Genomic DNA, 16,209 nt, shown 5'->3' with positions numbered 1-16,209 from the left:
ATGAAATAAGATTTTCTTTTAAGAAATACCAATTTTCAGAAGTTTTTATTCTTGCCCTTTAAAAAAAAATTTGTTGGGTTTTTTTTTTGCAAGGCAATGGTGTTAAGTAACTTGCCCAAGGTCACCGAGCTAGTTAATTATTAAGTGTCTGAGACCACATTTGAACTCAGATCTTCCTGACCCCAGGGCTGGTGCTCTAGCCACCATACTACCTGGTTGCCTCCTTCCTGCCCTTTTAAAATGATCTAAATTTTTCATAGTTTATATACTGATAATCACTATCTCCTTCCCAGCCCCTATCAAAGCAAATATATCTGATTATGTATAGGACTCCTTTATGTTCTATATTATATATTTTAAATATCTTCAATTTGAAAAGAATATTTTTAACAAGTAGTATATATTTGTTAGATTCTTACCTCTCTCAAATTATCCTGGGAAAACATCAGATATTATCAAATACTTTATAAAAATTTACAAAATATTTTACATATTCTCATCTGGCTCTCACAACAGCCTTCTGATGAAAGCTTTTAAGGGCTGCCTTTCCCAAAGTCAAATCTAGTAAAAGACAAACTTGGTGGTATTCTAACCAAGTTTTCAGATGCTGAATCCACAGCATTCTTTCCCATTGTTACAACCTTTTTATCTGAGCTGCAACTAAGGCAGTCAACTTTTCCAGACTGATAACATGGGAAGGGGCTGGTAGTAATTATTCCCTGCCCCTTAAAGTTACCTTAGATCCCACTACCATTGTACTTTTTTCCTAAGAGGAGCCTCCACTCTCACCATGCCAATCATTCATTATTACATGAAGCTTCATACAGTTTTTTTTACTCACCATGGTATTCAGAATATTTTGACTATCAGCTTAGGAAGAATGATCAAATGGAACAGTGTGCTAAAAATGCCAATGCAGAATTTCATCAAGTGATATCTAATGATGTTTGTAAATTTTTAATCACTGGGGAAATGCTAAAATTTATAGTAACTAAATCTCCACTGTGCTAATTTTACCATTTCATTGTATTTTAGCAGTGGAATGTTTACTGATTTGTTATATTTTTACAGCATCTGGGAGTTCATACCAAATTATTAGTGGTTTAGGGAAAGGCAACAAAAATGAACAAGGTGATAGTGAGATTTCACATATAATATCAGTGACATTTGTGTTTATAATGTACAGTGAATTTGGGGGCAACCAGTAGGTGTAGTGGATAGAGCATCAGCCCTGGAGTCAGGAGGACCTGAATTCAAATCTAGCCTCAGACATGTAATAATTACCAGTGTGACCTTGGGCAAGCCACTTAACCCCATTGCCTTAAAAAAAAATTTTAAAAGTAAATAAGTTTAATTTGTGTAGAATAAGATTTTATCTAGGGATACAAAAACATAAAATTACCCATTCTGTTAAAGACATAATACATTCTAGCTGGAAAAACATTTAACTAATTCTGAGGCACATTCATAACTGGGAAGATCAGAAAAGGCCTCCTGTAGGAGGTAGTACCTGAACTGGGCCTGGAAGGAAGCAAAGCATTCTGGGTGGAAGTGTGGAGGGTGTGCCATTGCAGGCTTTGAGGGCTGCCTATAAAAAGACATGATGAGCCAATGGAATGTGTGTGGGAATTGGCCAGGCCAGTTTGGCTAGAAATAGTGTCTAAGAGGTAATAATGGATATTAAGTCCTGAAAAACTAAGATGGAATCAGAATTGTAAAGTTTTAAATAATGGAAGTGTCCATTTTTTCTTAAGAGTCAGGAGAAAGCCATTGGACCTTGTTGAACTGGAAAATTACATGAATAAATCTGTCTAGGAATACTTTGGCAACTCCATGCAAGATAAATTGGAGAAGGTTGATAAGACAGGAAGAACTATTGGGAGGCTATGAGACAAAGAGGAAGCATAGCATTTGACCTTGGTGAAGAGGATCATTTTTTTGTTTTTTTGCCTGCAGTAAAGGAGAATGGGAAATGATGACTTGAGATGTGAGAGAAAGAAGCAAATGATCACATCTTATTTTATTATCATAGAAGTCCTAGGAAGGCAGACCAGATTGGTAATATATCTATAACAGTCTATTTGACTATTTTTGCTAAATCTAAATATTGTAAATTGAATCAGAAAATGACTTTGAATTCAGGTTCTGTTAGTTTCTGAATTGTCTGTGTAACCATGGGTAAGATATGTCTCTAGACAAAATGTTTAAAAAAAAACCTAAAAGTCCAATTCTAGAATCAAATCTGTATTTCTAAGTTCACATGGTTATTAAGTAACAAATGTACTATGACCTAGGTGTTTTGAATTCTAATCTGGTATTCTAATTAAAGGTCTCTGAAGTCTGGTCCAGAGGAAACATCAGCAATAAAGGTTTGAAATTGCTGAAAATATGCTAGTTCAGTAAATCCAGGAATGACTAGTAGATAACTTCAGAACTCAAAAGGCATTTGGGACAACTTTCTACTTGGAAGTAAATGGAGAAAACTTTTTTTTGGTGGTAAAGCAACCTCTTCAGAGCCATCTAAGGAACACAAAGGGCTGAAGACAGAAAAGCCGTTCCTTTTAACAAGTACTTTTAAATCACTTGCAAGAAATGTTTGTAAAATGCCAACCTTTTCCCATGAAAGCTGAGGGCATGGAAGAATAAGGCAAGAAAAAAGCAAGAGAAGAAAATTTTGACAGATCAATGGTGGCAGTAAATGGCACATGCAGACACCTAATAAACTGAACAGCAGTGTGGCAGAATTGCTATAAAATTAGTAATTCTTTGTTGCCTACCAATACCTTTGGGGGAAGGGAGGAGATTGGACATTTGGTATGCTGCATTGTACAGTGAACAGTTAAGTCATACTTAGAGTAGGTTATCCTCTGCCTTTTCTAGTTCAAGATTCAGCAATAAGATTGCACATCTATTATTCCATCGTTCATTGTTACTCTTGCATGGTTCAGATTGCCATTCAGTTATCTATCCTTTTGCCTTCAAAGTTTTGCCAGAGGTAGAGGAGGGAATGTGCTATAATTTGGGGCTGCTGCCCATAGCCCATGAAAACATGGCTACAATCAAGTATTTGTTCTGTTGTGATCAATAACAGTAAGAAAAAAAGGAAAGGTTACCATTATCTATATAACAGCAACAGAATTGTTTACCATAGGGTTCCAGTCTTTAGTGAAGGCAAAGGTAGACAGATTAAAAATAAAAATAAATTATTCTGATGCAACTACATCAGTACTGCATCCAACTGGTGTGATTAGGTTCCTATTCTTTTGAAGATTCAGTCTTAAAGAGTTAGGGACCAAGTTCTAAGTTTCAATGAGTTGTCAGTGAAAGGATCAAAATGTTCAATTTTTTTTTTTTACAGCATCTGTTCCCTAGTCAGGTGATGCAGTGGCTCAAGTGCCTGGAGTCAGTAAGACTTGAGTTCAAATCTGGCTTCAGACATCTATTAGCTATGTACCTAACCCTATTTTTCAAGCTGGAGAAGGAAATGGTAAACCGTTCCAGTATCCTTGCCAGAAAAATTCCAAAAATGGAGTCAGACATGACTGAACTGATTGAAGCACATACATATTTGTAAAAAATCATATCCTAAAGTCTGCTATCTGTAGAAGTCTTATCATTCATTTCTGATGATGGTTAAGAATTGGAGGCTTTTTCTTTCCCAAACAGTGAAAACCCCAATTTTTTTTGTTAATGCCTTTACATTTATACACACTCATTTCTCAAAATTTTTTTTGTAATCTGTTTGATGTAACAACAAAAATTAAGGAAAATCTGGGGAAAAAAAAGAACCCTGCCAAGTTTGACTGTATATACACTGTAGACTCTACCTCTACATATTATGCCATTATGTCTGACCTAAGACACAACAGGCCTCCAAAAATGATTAACTCTGAACACTTTCACACCGCTGTGTTTGTTCATGTTGTTTTCCTGAATGATACTTTCCCCTTCTTTAAACTGTAACAGCTTCATGTTTTATTCAAGTTCTATATCTTCATAAACTATTTTATGCCTTCTGCAGTCCTGTAATAATTAATTCTCTTTTGAATTCCTGTGTCACGTATAGTATGGTCTTGTTAAACCAGCCTCTATTCCTCACTTTTGCCTCCTTGCACCAGCTCTTGGCTCTAAGTTCTACACCTGGAATTGTCCTGCCCTGTCTTTACCTCCAACTCAGAATCGCTAGTTTCTTTCAAAGAATGTCTGAAGGTAGGAAGCAGTAGCAAGGCAGACACCAATTATTAGGGAGAAGGGTAATCATCGATGGAGTAATATCTTAGAGACAGGAAGAGTGGGATAAAAAATCATACATTCCCTTAGGCAGACTGGTGGTCAGTGGATATAGTACCAGACCTAGAATCATTCAGATTTCTATAGCTTCACCCATTTAGTAGCTGTGTGATCCTGGGCAAATCATTTGACTGCTGCTTACCTCAGTTTTGCCATCTGTAAAATGGAAAATAATAACAGCACCTACCTTTCAGGGTTGTTTTGAGGACAAAATGAGATAATTGTAAAGTTTTTGGCAAATGTTAAAGCACTGCAGAAATATTAGCTCTTATAAGCTAGCTATTAGATGCAGGCTCATAATAAAAGGAAGTCTTGCTAAATTGATTAAGATGAAAACACCTCATGCTCTGAGATGAGAGTGGAAAGGTGAGGACAAAAAATGTCTACAGGGGGAGAAAAATTTGAGATGGGTAGCTTCAATTATCTCAAAGGAGGCAATGTCATCGTAAGATACTGGCTTTGTGGGTTGTGGGTGTTTGATTTAGAATAGTTACTGTGGTGAGTAATAAGTTAGAGATGAATAAAAGAATTACTGAACAGAAATGAAGGTCTAGTTAGCACACTTTCTAGTTAGTTCAGTTTTTAATAGTTTAAGATTCTTACAATCTAAATACACTAACAGTCAGTCTATACTCAGAAATTTGTGGGAAAGGAAGAATCAGCCAAATTACATGACACGGTAATACCAGTTCCTAAGAAAACACTGAGAATAGCACTAAAACTCCAGAAAAACCCAACAAGCAAAACTACATTCAGTGAACATTAGAGTCTTTGAAAAACTGATTGTTTTTGGAGTTATGCAAAATAACTGGGGAGAAGAAGAAAATATATTTGTACCCAAGCATTTCACTCAAAATCCAAAAGACCAAATTTCAAAACTTAGTTAAAAATTCCCTTTTATTATATTGAATTCAATAATACTTTTTTAGACATTTGTAGCTTTTTCCAGGAACTATTTGGTTATGATGTCATTTGTTTATATAACTCATACCTCATAGAATAAGATTTCATACTTTCTACAATGCAAAAAACTCTAAGCAACTTTCTTAGTTATGGTCTATATATGCTTATTATCAAACTGCTAATTTAATTCAGATTATTCTCAAAAGCCAAAATATGTAAATAACTCAAATACTTTTACAAGAGTATGAAACTAATTTATCAATAGGAAATGCAATTATCATTTGCATTATTCTTGTTGAGGAAAGAAAACAATCCTCAAGATCGCAAATACATAATAATAATAATCAAAGATTATGCAAAGATATAGTTTGCATACTTAACTTTTGGTCTCAGCAACCACTTAAGTTCATTTATAGGTAGAGTCTTAAACATACATGCTCTTAAATTTTTTGTCTTTTTGGTACTACTGCCAGACTCAATATTCTCAGATAAATAGTACAAAATTTAACAAAGAAAAAAACCCTTTTCTTCAACATTATGCACATTTCCTACATTTATAAATAATGACATTTCCCTGATTTAGTTAAAATTAAGACTGTATTAGACTACTTGAAGTAGAATCTTACAATTTTAAAAGCAAAAATAATTGTTATGGTATTTCATCTAATATTCTTTATAAATACAGTATTTTTCAAAAGAATAAGTTATTTTGGTTGGATCATTAGCAATAATGACAACAAAAAGGGGCCCTACTGTTTTTCTAACTAGAAAGATGATTTATTTCCAGAGACTCAGAAAGTCAAGAGTAGACACAGACTTGACGAACTTGTAGTTACTTACAATGCATATTATGACATCACATATTCAAAAGTTTAATGTATTCAGCTTAGAAGGTGCTTCTTCCCAAGAAATTGAACTTTTCTGTCAAATGCACTTGATCGAATGGGTGAATTTGGTTCATAAAATGGATTCATTGCAAACTAAGGAAAGAAAAAGTATTAGACCCATAGTGACAAGGATCATGAAGTAAAACTTACAGCTTCAAATTTAAATTAAGATGCCTGAAAATAAATTTTTGCAAACAACTCAAGATAAATCAAAAGTATTTAGGAAGCAGATTTTTAAAAAGCTGTACAATAATTCTTTAGGATACAGCTGTGGCTCTTTAAAGAAGTTCAGGTTTGTTTTCAGTTTCTGGTTTTAAAGATACATATTAGGATGACAAACATTAATAAAAAGAATTCTGCACAGGCATATGAAAATCTTGCTATATTCAAATAAAAGTCTAGAGGCCAAAAAAATGCCCCTGAAGTTATTCTGATAATAAAGAGAGTCTAATGTTTACTAGTAATTCTATTCAAGAGAATCTCAATTCTTCCCTTATTACCAATGAAACTTGAAATTCTCTACTTGCACGACTAGGAACATGTTCCTATTTTTGCTTCCAACCTCAGAAGGATGTTAAGAAACTTAATGTCATAGTTCATATACTCTAAATAAATTTGCAAGTTAAGTTATTAACATACAAAATATGTTTTAAATCATTTTCAAAAGCTTTTCAATAAATTCTTCAGGCTACTTTAAATATTAAGTAAAATAGACAGCATGACTTGAAATTAGACTGTATTATGCTGTAACAAGCATTTTTTTTTCATTTTTCATTTTACTTTTTTTAGGTTTTTTTGCAAGGCAAATGGGGTTAAGTGGCTTGCCCAAGGCCACACAGCTAGGTAATTATTAAGTGTCTGAGACCGGATTTGAACCCAGATACTCCAGACTCCAGGGCCGGTGCTTTATGCACTACGCCACCTAGCCGCCCCTGTAACAAGCATTTCTTGTTAACAATTTAATTCTATTATTTTTTTTTTTACAAAATAGCCTCCCTTCATTTTTTTATTATAAACTTAAAACAACAGACATGAACATTTCAAAAATACAAAGAACATGAACTAGGAATAACACGAATCAACTTGCTATGCAGTTTGTTTTTAAAAAGTTTATTGTAATGTCAATATGGTAGCAAAACTGCCCTGCTTGTCTGCATTTCTTTTTGAACTTCCTTCTGCTCTTTTCTGTTTATTTTAAAGTGTTTTATTGATGGATGTTTCTTCTCTTTTTGTTCCATTATCCAATTACCTCATTCCCCTCCCCCAAATGTGCTCTTTTAATTTCTTAAATTGTTGGTTCCGGAAGTTCAATTAAATTTCCAGGTTAAAAGCAATTCAATTATTGGCAAAAACAAAAGGAACAGTTAGCCATTATTCACATTTGGCTTTGAAATATAACATGTTTTACAGATGAGTTGCATTCCTAATTATGTTTAAATAAATATTAAAAATAGTTGAAGCTGACTACACAGCAGTGGGGACATGGAGGGAGTGTACTAAAAGACGGAAAAAACTAGACTGAAATTAAAAACTGCTTGTAGATATCCAGGGTTTATCAATGTTAAAGAGTGAAATGGGAGTGAAGAGGCTTTGGTGCTGGTTCTGGCTCTGTCATCATTACCATCATCATCATTATCTTTGAGTCTCCTTAGGAAAATAATGTCATTTGTTGAGGAAACCCAGATCCCTTCCTTAATAAATAAATTCCCTTCCAACAGTACTGAAATTGTAAGAAAATGGAAAATTCTACATGTGTCAAGAATCAAGAGTACTGGGGCGGCTAGCTGGCGTAGTGCATAAAGCACCGGCCCTGGAGTCAGGAGTACCTGGGTTCAAATCCGGTCTCAGACACTTAATAATTACCTAGCTGTGTGGCCTTGGGCAAGCCACTTAACCCCATTTGCCTTGCAAAAACCTTAAAAAAAAAGAATCAAGAGTACTTTTTAATATATTACCAAAACAAAAAGACAACAGAAAAAAATGTATCTGTGGAAGCCTAATGTAGAATTCCTATTTCATGTTCTTCATTTGCAACCCCAGAAATTGCTTATTTAAACTGAGTTTATTAAACACCACAGCTATTTTTCAGATCATTCTATCAATTTTATTTTTTAAAAAATGAACTTTACTCTTTTTTGATACTTCAATTTCATTACCTATTAAATGGTGCAGGGCAGCCAGGAGATTGCCAGGCTTAGAGTCAGGAAGACTCATCTTTGTGAGTTTAAATCCAGCCTCAGGTACTTCTTTGCTGTTTGTTCCTGGGCAAGTCATTTAACCCTGTTTGCTTAAAGTTCCTCATTTATAAACTGAGCTGGAGAAGGAAATGACAAACCACTCTAGTATCTTTGCCAAAAAATATCCCAAAAGCAGTCACGAAGAGTTAGACACCAATGAAAAACAACTTGTATACATCATACAAATAACAAATGGAGAATAGTAACTTTAAACTCAGTTCCTATCCTTAGTTTTATTTTACTGTTATACAAGATAATCCCCTTTATGACCTGAAACTTAGAAATTTAAAAAATTACAAAATATAACTTACCTTTATATATAAATCATAGACATCACTAAAGAAGTTCTTTATTCCATCTTCTTGTCTTACATCATGAAGCATAATAAATCTCATATGTAAAATAGTTAAGTATATTACATGTTCTTCTTAAAAATGAAGAAGCAATGGAAAGCCAACAAGTGGCATTATAGTCATTCAAGTATACAGTCATGTGGACTGCATACTAATACACTTTTTTTTTTAGGTTTTTGCAAGGCAAATGGGGTTAAGTGGCTTGCCCAAGGGCACACAGCTAGGTAATTATTAAGTGTCTGAGACCGGATTTGAACCCAGGTACTCCTGACTCCAAGGCTAGTGCTCTATCCACTGCACCACCTAGCTGCCCCTGATATACTTTTAAAATTTAATATCATCTTTGTATATATCCATATATCTAATCTATGTAATGTTATTTATTAATTATTTACTTATTTTGTCAAATAACTTTAATCGAGTTTGGGCTGCACCTGCAGACTGCACATGGCCCAAAAGTCACATTTTTTTATCCTTTTGGTCTGGTCAGATAAGGTTCAAGTCTCACCCATGATACACTGGTTAACCTAAACAAGTCATTCAATCTCTTAGTACACAAGGCAGCTTTCTAACATTGACTTGTTGAGTTTCCTCAACAATTCATCTTAGATTTCCCTAAATCAATGCAATCTAGTTCTTATCCCCAACTCTATTAGTAAAAATAAGTTTTAAAAAATTTTAGTTGTTCTGAGAAGCTTTAAAATAAAGAAGTTTAATACACAAAGTTGTGTGATCTTTTAGAGTGAGGGAATATCATGACCATATGTGTTTTTCAACCTATCTATAACTTACTAGATAGATTTAGAGACTTGCCTGAGACAATGGTACCAGAAAAAGGATTTGAACTCAGGTCTTCCTAATATCAAATCAAGCATTCCATCTGGTAGGCCAAGACAGACTCTCAAAGACATTTAATACAGTACTTAACTAAAAAAAAAAAATCACTTAAATTTCAAAAGTAAACTAGAAACAGGATTTTACAGATAAAACAATTTTCTTTTCATAAATATAAGAAGCCTAGTGTTTTTTTCTCACAATCACAACATTTTTTTTCTAAAATATGAATTAAAATACTCTTAAGGTGGAAAGGATTTTTTTAACCTTCCATAATGATGGAATCCCATCCCATCTCAATCTCAAACCCTAGCAAATATAGATAGTATTGCTATAAGCTCATCCTTTCTTAATTCTATGAAATTGATGTACATTTTAAAAATGTATTATTAATAGGAAAAGGATATGGCCTGCAGTAACAAAAGCAGAAACAAACCACTCATTGAATTTGTCCACAGTTTTCAGGTACATATTGTTAGACAGCCACATATTTTCATCTACTAGGTCGAGGGCTGCATGAGCTATGAACTGGTTCAGATGACGATGATCATCCTGGAGTAAAACATGGGCAACAGTAGATTATTAGCTTCAGTTGGCAGAATAAAAGTATTTCATTATGAAAAATTTCAGGTATAGTTTTAAGCCACACAACTTTATTTTTCTGCTTATATTTCTTATGATCATTATTACAATGTTACATTATTTCTACATAATATTGTTTTCCATTTTAAAACCAAAACCATTAACTCATGTAGTTAATGTGGGTCAGAAGAGGCTCTTAAAACCAGTTCTCAACTCTAAGTCTAGTTCTCTATTCAAGAGAATATATTTCATAATTAAAAATGAATAATTTCTACATTTAAAAACCATAGGAAGTATTCTAGGCTTGGATTTTATAAGTTTTATAAAGTATGCACTAAGAGAAGAGGTAGAAAGAGGTATGGAGGGAATTTAAATGTTATAAATAATTACTGAAATAGAGTAATTTTTGAATAAAATGCCAATCGTAAGGATTGTGAAAGATGGAGGTAGAAGGGCAAGTTTAAAAAACAGCATTACTGAAAAGGTTTAAGGAATAGGGGTGGCTAAGTTTATCATTTGAAGATATACTAGTGATGTTGAAAAGAAATCAGAGTTTCAGGGCTTTTTAAGATATTCAGATTATTAAATATTGAAATAGAACTGTGATTTCACTGAGGAATTCCTCATTCGGGAATTCTTTCCAGTGATGCAAATCTCAACCCATTAAGTCTTTTCTCTATATACAGATATTTAGTAATCTAACAATGTAGCAAAAGTCTTCCTTGCTTTCTCCTTATATGGAGAATACTGTAGGAATAGTTTGCATGCCCACTTGTCATTCCCTGCTCTCACCATGTGAACATTGTCAAACAATTCTTTGAATCCTTTATCTCATTTTCTAGAATTTTTAATCAGTTTTATGTTGTAGTCTGCTCACATTTGCCAAGTGCCTTTCCACTGTCTTTTTAGTAATATTCACCTTCAGTTCTTGGGATACAGTAGTGTTCTAGGTCTCTCTCCTACATAGTAATAATGGTCACATGTTTCCATTGAAAAGATGGATCTTTGCTTTTTGTTGAGAAGCTTGTGTTCAGTAAGAATGTACAGTATTATTTCCAAAACAAACCAGCTTGTTCTCTTCCTCTTCAATTCTGGACCTAGACTCAAGTTTTATTTGTCCCAAAATACATAATTTTGGAAAAATTCTCAAAGGTGTTCTGAATTTTAGATGCATGTTGAAATCTGATTAATAGATATTCTTTACCTATCTTTCCTGAGTGGAAGGACAAGCCAAACTCCTCTGAGTGATTTCAGATCTCTTGCAGGAGATACTGAAATGTGTTGGGGCTTGCTAACAACAAACAAGCTTGTTTGTTTAAAGGATCTCATCATTCACAGGAACCCCTTGACCTGGACTCTGTGCTGGGTCTTTTCCTGCATAGTGGCAAACTTTTATTTTCCATCTATAATTTATTGTTACTTATTAGAAACTTTTTTTATTTTACAATTTTCTCCCCAATCTTGCTTCCCTTCTTGCCCTCCACAGTTTGATAAGATTTTACATTGCTTCCATGCTATACATTGATCAAAATTGAATGTGATGAGAGAAATCATATTTTTAAGGAAAAATAAGATATAAGAGCAAAATTACATAATAACTTTTTTTTTTTTAATTAAAGGGAATAATCTTTGGTCTCTGGTTAAATGCCACAATTCTTTCTCTGCATACAGATGGTATTCTCCATTGCAGATACCCTAAAACTGTCCTTGATTGTTGCACTGATGGAATGAGCAAGTCCATTAAGACTGATAATCAACCCTATGTTGCTGTTAGGATATATAATGTTCTGGTTCTGCTCATCTAGCTCAGCATCAGTTCATGCAAATCCTTCTAGGTTTCTTTGAATTCCCATCCCTCCTGGTTTCTAGTAAAGCGATAGTGTTGCATAACATACATATAACACAATTTGTTCAGCTAATGGACATTCACTCAATTTCTAATTCTTTGCCACCACAAACAGGGCTACTATGAATATTTTTGTACACGTTTTTCCCTTTTCCATGATCTTTTCAGGGTATAGATCCATAAAGGTATTGCTGGATCAAAGGATATACACATTTTTGTTGCCCTTTGGGCATAATTCCAAATTGCTCTTCAGAAAGGTTGGATGAGTTCACAGCTCCACCAACAATGTATTGGTGTCCCGGATTTCCTACATCCCTTCCAACACTGATCATTGTCCTTTCTGGTCATATTGGCCAGTCTGAGAAGGTGTGAAGTGGTACCTCAGAGATGCTTTAATTTGCATATCTCTAGTAAGTAAAGATTTAGAGCAATTCTTCATATGACTATGAATCACTTTGATTTGCTCATGTGTAAACTGACTGGCAAACATTTTTGATGAACATATATCTTCCTGTTTAATGCCTGATGTTTTTTGATCAGAATCTTTGACCAGGATTATTTCTATTATTACATCTTCCAAGAAATACTGCATAATCTTGATACAGAGATATAAGATATCTTGTTGTAAAGAAGATTGTAAGGGGGTGGCTGAGTGATGTTGTGGATAAAGCATCGGCCCTGCAGTCAGTAAGATCTAAGTTCAAATCTGGCCTCAGTCACTTAATAATTTCCTAGCTCTGTGACCTTGGTGAAGTCACCTATCCCCACTGCCTTTATTCATTGCTACTCATTAGATAAGGAAAAGTACTGGCTCAAAAGCAGAATGAAGGACAAAGATGGACAAGGCTAGAGTAGTCCCTGCCTTAGGCTGCTTTTATGTTGATGGGTTCTGCCCTGGAAATGAAACTTCACCCAAGAAAGTCTAAGATCAGTGCAAAGTAATACAAGATCTGTCAATGCTGATCCACATTGAGACCAAGAATGGAATAATATGAATGAAGTAGGAGATCTTTTTAACCCTTTCACTGAGGGGTTTATAATTATTTATACCCAAATAGAAAATCTGATGACTTCTGGTATAACTTTCATTTTACTCTGATCACACTGACATTACACTTATAAAACAGAATTATCATGTTTTTATTGTTTGTTTTTTAAATAAGAGAAAACACTATAGTTGAGAGTTTTGTTGAATTGGGAGTCAAGACTTAGGTTCCAATGTTGGTTCTAAAATTAACTTGGGAGTAAATCACTTCAACTCTCTGGACATTAGTTTCCTTATCTTCAGAGGTCATGTTCACTTCTAAGAACTTAGCCCATATTTATCACAACACCAAGACCACTTTGAAGAATTTTAAAGGTTGTATACACACCTTAGATTCTACTTTACCAGCTGGTAAAAATTCCATTTCAAAAACTGGATTATCATGATGGCCTACAATTACAAAGTAGAAGCTTCCAGACATTGTCTTCAATGTACAGGTCCTAAATAAACAAAACAACAAAATTCTTTGTGAATTTTATGCTAAAAAAAGAAAGTAACAAAGTCTTAAAGTATCAAACCTACATGGAGATTTGCATGTTATTGAAGCAAAGTTAACGATCATTTGTGGGAGGATAGAAAAACAAAAATTAAAGGCAAGTGGGGGGAGATTAAGGATATAGAAAATGTTTTTTAAATGCTTCATTATAAGCTTTACTTTAAACTTTTACAGTTATTAGCATTTAAATAAATGTATTTTAATATATGAAATGTCTCAGATTTCTTCCAGGTTTCTCTACCTATTAATTCCCATTTACTTTTATATGATTATAGTATGTACTAACTTCTTTGAGCTCTACTCCATCCATTTCCCCCTGCATTATTTCATAAAGTTATGTTAACGTGTTATAGAAAAAGCAGAACTGTGTTCCTTTGTTTTCAGTTGTATCCAACTCTTTGTGATCTGGGTTTTCTTGGCAAAGATACTGAGGTAGTTTGCTATTTCTTTCTCCAGTTCATTTTATAGATGAGGAAACTGAGGCAAACAGAGTTAAGTGACTTACCTAAGTGTCTGAGTTTGCATTTGAATTTAGGTTTTCCTGACTCCAGACCAGGTGGTGCTCTTTCCTGTTAAATATCTAGCTGCCCCAAAATTAGGAAGACCTAACTCAAATCCTGCTTCAGAAGCTTACGAGCTGTTTGATCCTAAGCAAGCCTTTTTACCTCTGCTTACTTTGGTTTCCTCTTCTGTAAAACAGGGATAATAGGTTTTACCTCCCAGGGTTGTTGTAAGGATCAAATGGGTATCTGGCAAAGAGCAAGCACTATATGAATTGTTAGCTATTATTATGGGGGGGAATTAAAGGAGGAATCAGAGAATGCTGGAGGACAGGGGTAGGAAAATCAGAGAAGGATTCATGTGGGTTGAGCTAACATTTAAGGAAACTAATTCCAGACAATGTGAATAGAGGCAAAGTGGTGGGAAAATATAAAGTACCCATGCAAAGGGAAAAGAATAGTCTTGTTTTGAAGGAACACTGAGCATGTGTAATTAAGATATAAAGTTGAAAATGGTAGCACCAGATTTTAGAAGAACTTGATAACAGTAAAGACACCCGAATTTCACTTGGCCAGCTATGGTTCCAGGGATGTTAATGACATGATCAGATCTATAAAATATTCTGGTAATGGTATGGACAGAGAAGGAAGAAAGTAGAAGTAGGGTTATTTTAATATTCCTAACACTTAATAAAAGTGGCAACAATGGAAATATTGGGATGTGGTGGGAGGGAAGTAAGAAAATGCAAAAAATATTGCAGAGATGCAAATAGCACTTTTTATGTGAAGAATGACCTATAATTTTTACTTGACTACAAACTCAACATTAATAGAATGGTGTGATGGAATAGAAACAAATGCTAAGATGCATTAATATAAGTATAATGTCTAAAACAAAGGAGTATTATAATAAGTCTACTATACTATGCAGTACTAAAATGACATACTCAATTTTGGACATTACATTTTAAGAGGAACTTAGGTGAAATTGGAAACATCCAGAAAAGGAAAATCAGTGTGGTGAAGGATCTGAAAAAAAACACCATATCAAGAAGGGCTGAAGATTGTTTTTGCCTAGTAAATCTCAGATTTGTAAAAGGGATATTATTTGAAAGAGAGATCAGAGTCTTTGTAACTATTTGGCATACAAAGGGATAAAGAATGATCAAATTAAAGAGAAGTCTATGGGGAGATAATGAATTTACTAACAATTTTGACCTGTTCAAAAAAATGCATCATTATAATGCAATTGCTCCATTCAGGTTACTAATGACAGTGTGAGTAGAAAAAGCGTTGGATTTGGAGTGAGAATATCTAGGTTCAAAGTCTTCTCCGGCCATTTATCAGTGGGTATGAATGATCTTTTAGAAAGTCATTATTTAGGCCTCAATGCTTTCAACTTGAAAATGCTGAAGGCAGAGTTGGAAAACCTCAAAAGTTTCATTTCTATGATCTAAGTATGAAACTTAATGATCTTTTTTTTTAATGTTTTTGCCAGGCAATGGGGTTAAGTGGCTTGCCCAAGGCCACACCGCTAGGTCATCATTAAGTGTCTGGGGTCACATTTGAACCCAGGTCCTGCTGACTCCTGGGCCGGGGCTCTATCCACTGCGCCACCTAGCCGCCCAATAAATGTTCTTTGACGGAATGACCATCCATGCATCTCAACCAAATGCGTGTTAAGAAAAACCCAGGAAACAAAACAAATTCACCCCAAATAAAATTGGAGGGATTGAATCTAATTATCTCGGTGGAGTTTGTCGGAGAAATAAAAGCAGGATCAGTAAATGTACCTTCTAAATTAGTATAAAAATAAAGTTAAGGAAAAAGATGCATCTACGTAACGGGTCACAGGTGTCAGGCTCCGGAGGGGGCCAGGAAAGCCGGGGGGGGGGGGGCTCGAGGGCTGGCTGGGAGGAGGCTCCGCCCACTCCCTGGGGGAGGGGCACCCATGGGCCAGTGTCCGATGCTAGCCGGCCCTGACCCAGTCTGGGGCGCAGGCGGGGGATGGCGCGATGGAGGTGGCGGAGGCCGCAGGGGCACACAGCAAAGGAGGAAGAAGCAAAGGAAAAGGGGGGCTGGGCTACGAGCACCCGGTCCCCTCCCCCTCCAGCCAGCCCTTACCTGGGCGCGGAAGCAGCACCTGCACGGACAGCGCCAGTCCAACAGCCAGGCTCCACCCAGACCCTCTCCTCCGGGTTCTCGCGGCGTTCCCCGGCTCCTCCGCTCTCGCGAG

General features: G+C 35.2%; 1 protein-coding gene across 2 annotated transcripts in view; it reads right to left on the bottom strand.

Moving 5' to 3' along the window:
* TRAPPC2 (trafficking protein particle complex subunit 2) overlaps window positions 1-16,209 on the bottom strand; it is a 22,535-nt gene extending 6,326 nt beyond the window's left edge. Inside the window, exons 1-6 of one of the 2 annotated variants that reach the window (XR_012469616.1) lie at window positions 16,098-16,177; window positions 13,306-13,417; window positions 9,913-10,056; window positions 8,629-8,715; window positions 8,237-8,394; window positions 6,086-6,173 (exon numbers count right to left, since the gene is read on the bottom strand). Coding sequence is in view for 1 of the 2 variants with exons in the window: in XM_074192441.1 (XP_074048542.1) it covers window positions 6,075-6,173; window positions 8,629-8,715; window positions 9,913-10,056; window positions 13,306-13,398 (423 nt within the window). In the remaining variant the exon portion in view is untranslated. Of the gene's footprint in view, window positions 1-6,033; window positions 6,174-8,236; window positions 8,395-8,628; window positions 8,716-9,912; window positions 10,057-13,305; window positions 13,418-16,097 lie in introns of those variants that run through there. The other variant, XM_074192441.1, reaches the window with a different exon arrangement.

This window comes from Macrotis lagotis, chromosome 6 (genome assembly GCF_037893015.1).
Source record: "Macrotis lagotis isolate mMagLag1 chromosome 6, bilby.v1.9.chrom.fasta, whole genome shotgun sequence".
Taxonomy (NCBI): domain Eukaryota; kingdom Metazoa; phylum Chordata; class Mammalia; order Peramelemorphia; family Peramelidae; genus Macrotis; species Macrotis lagotis.
This window is presented reverse-complemented; position numbering and strand designations above follow the sequence as displayed.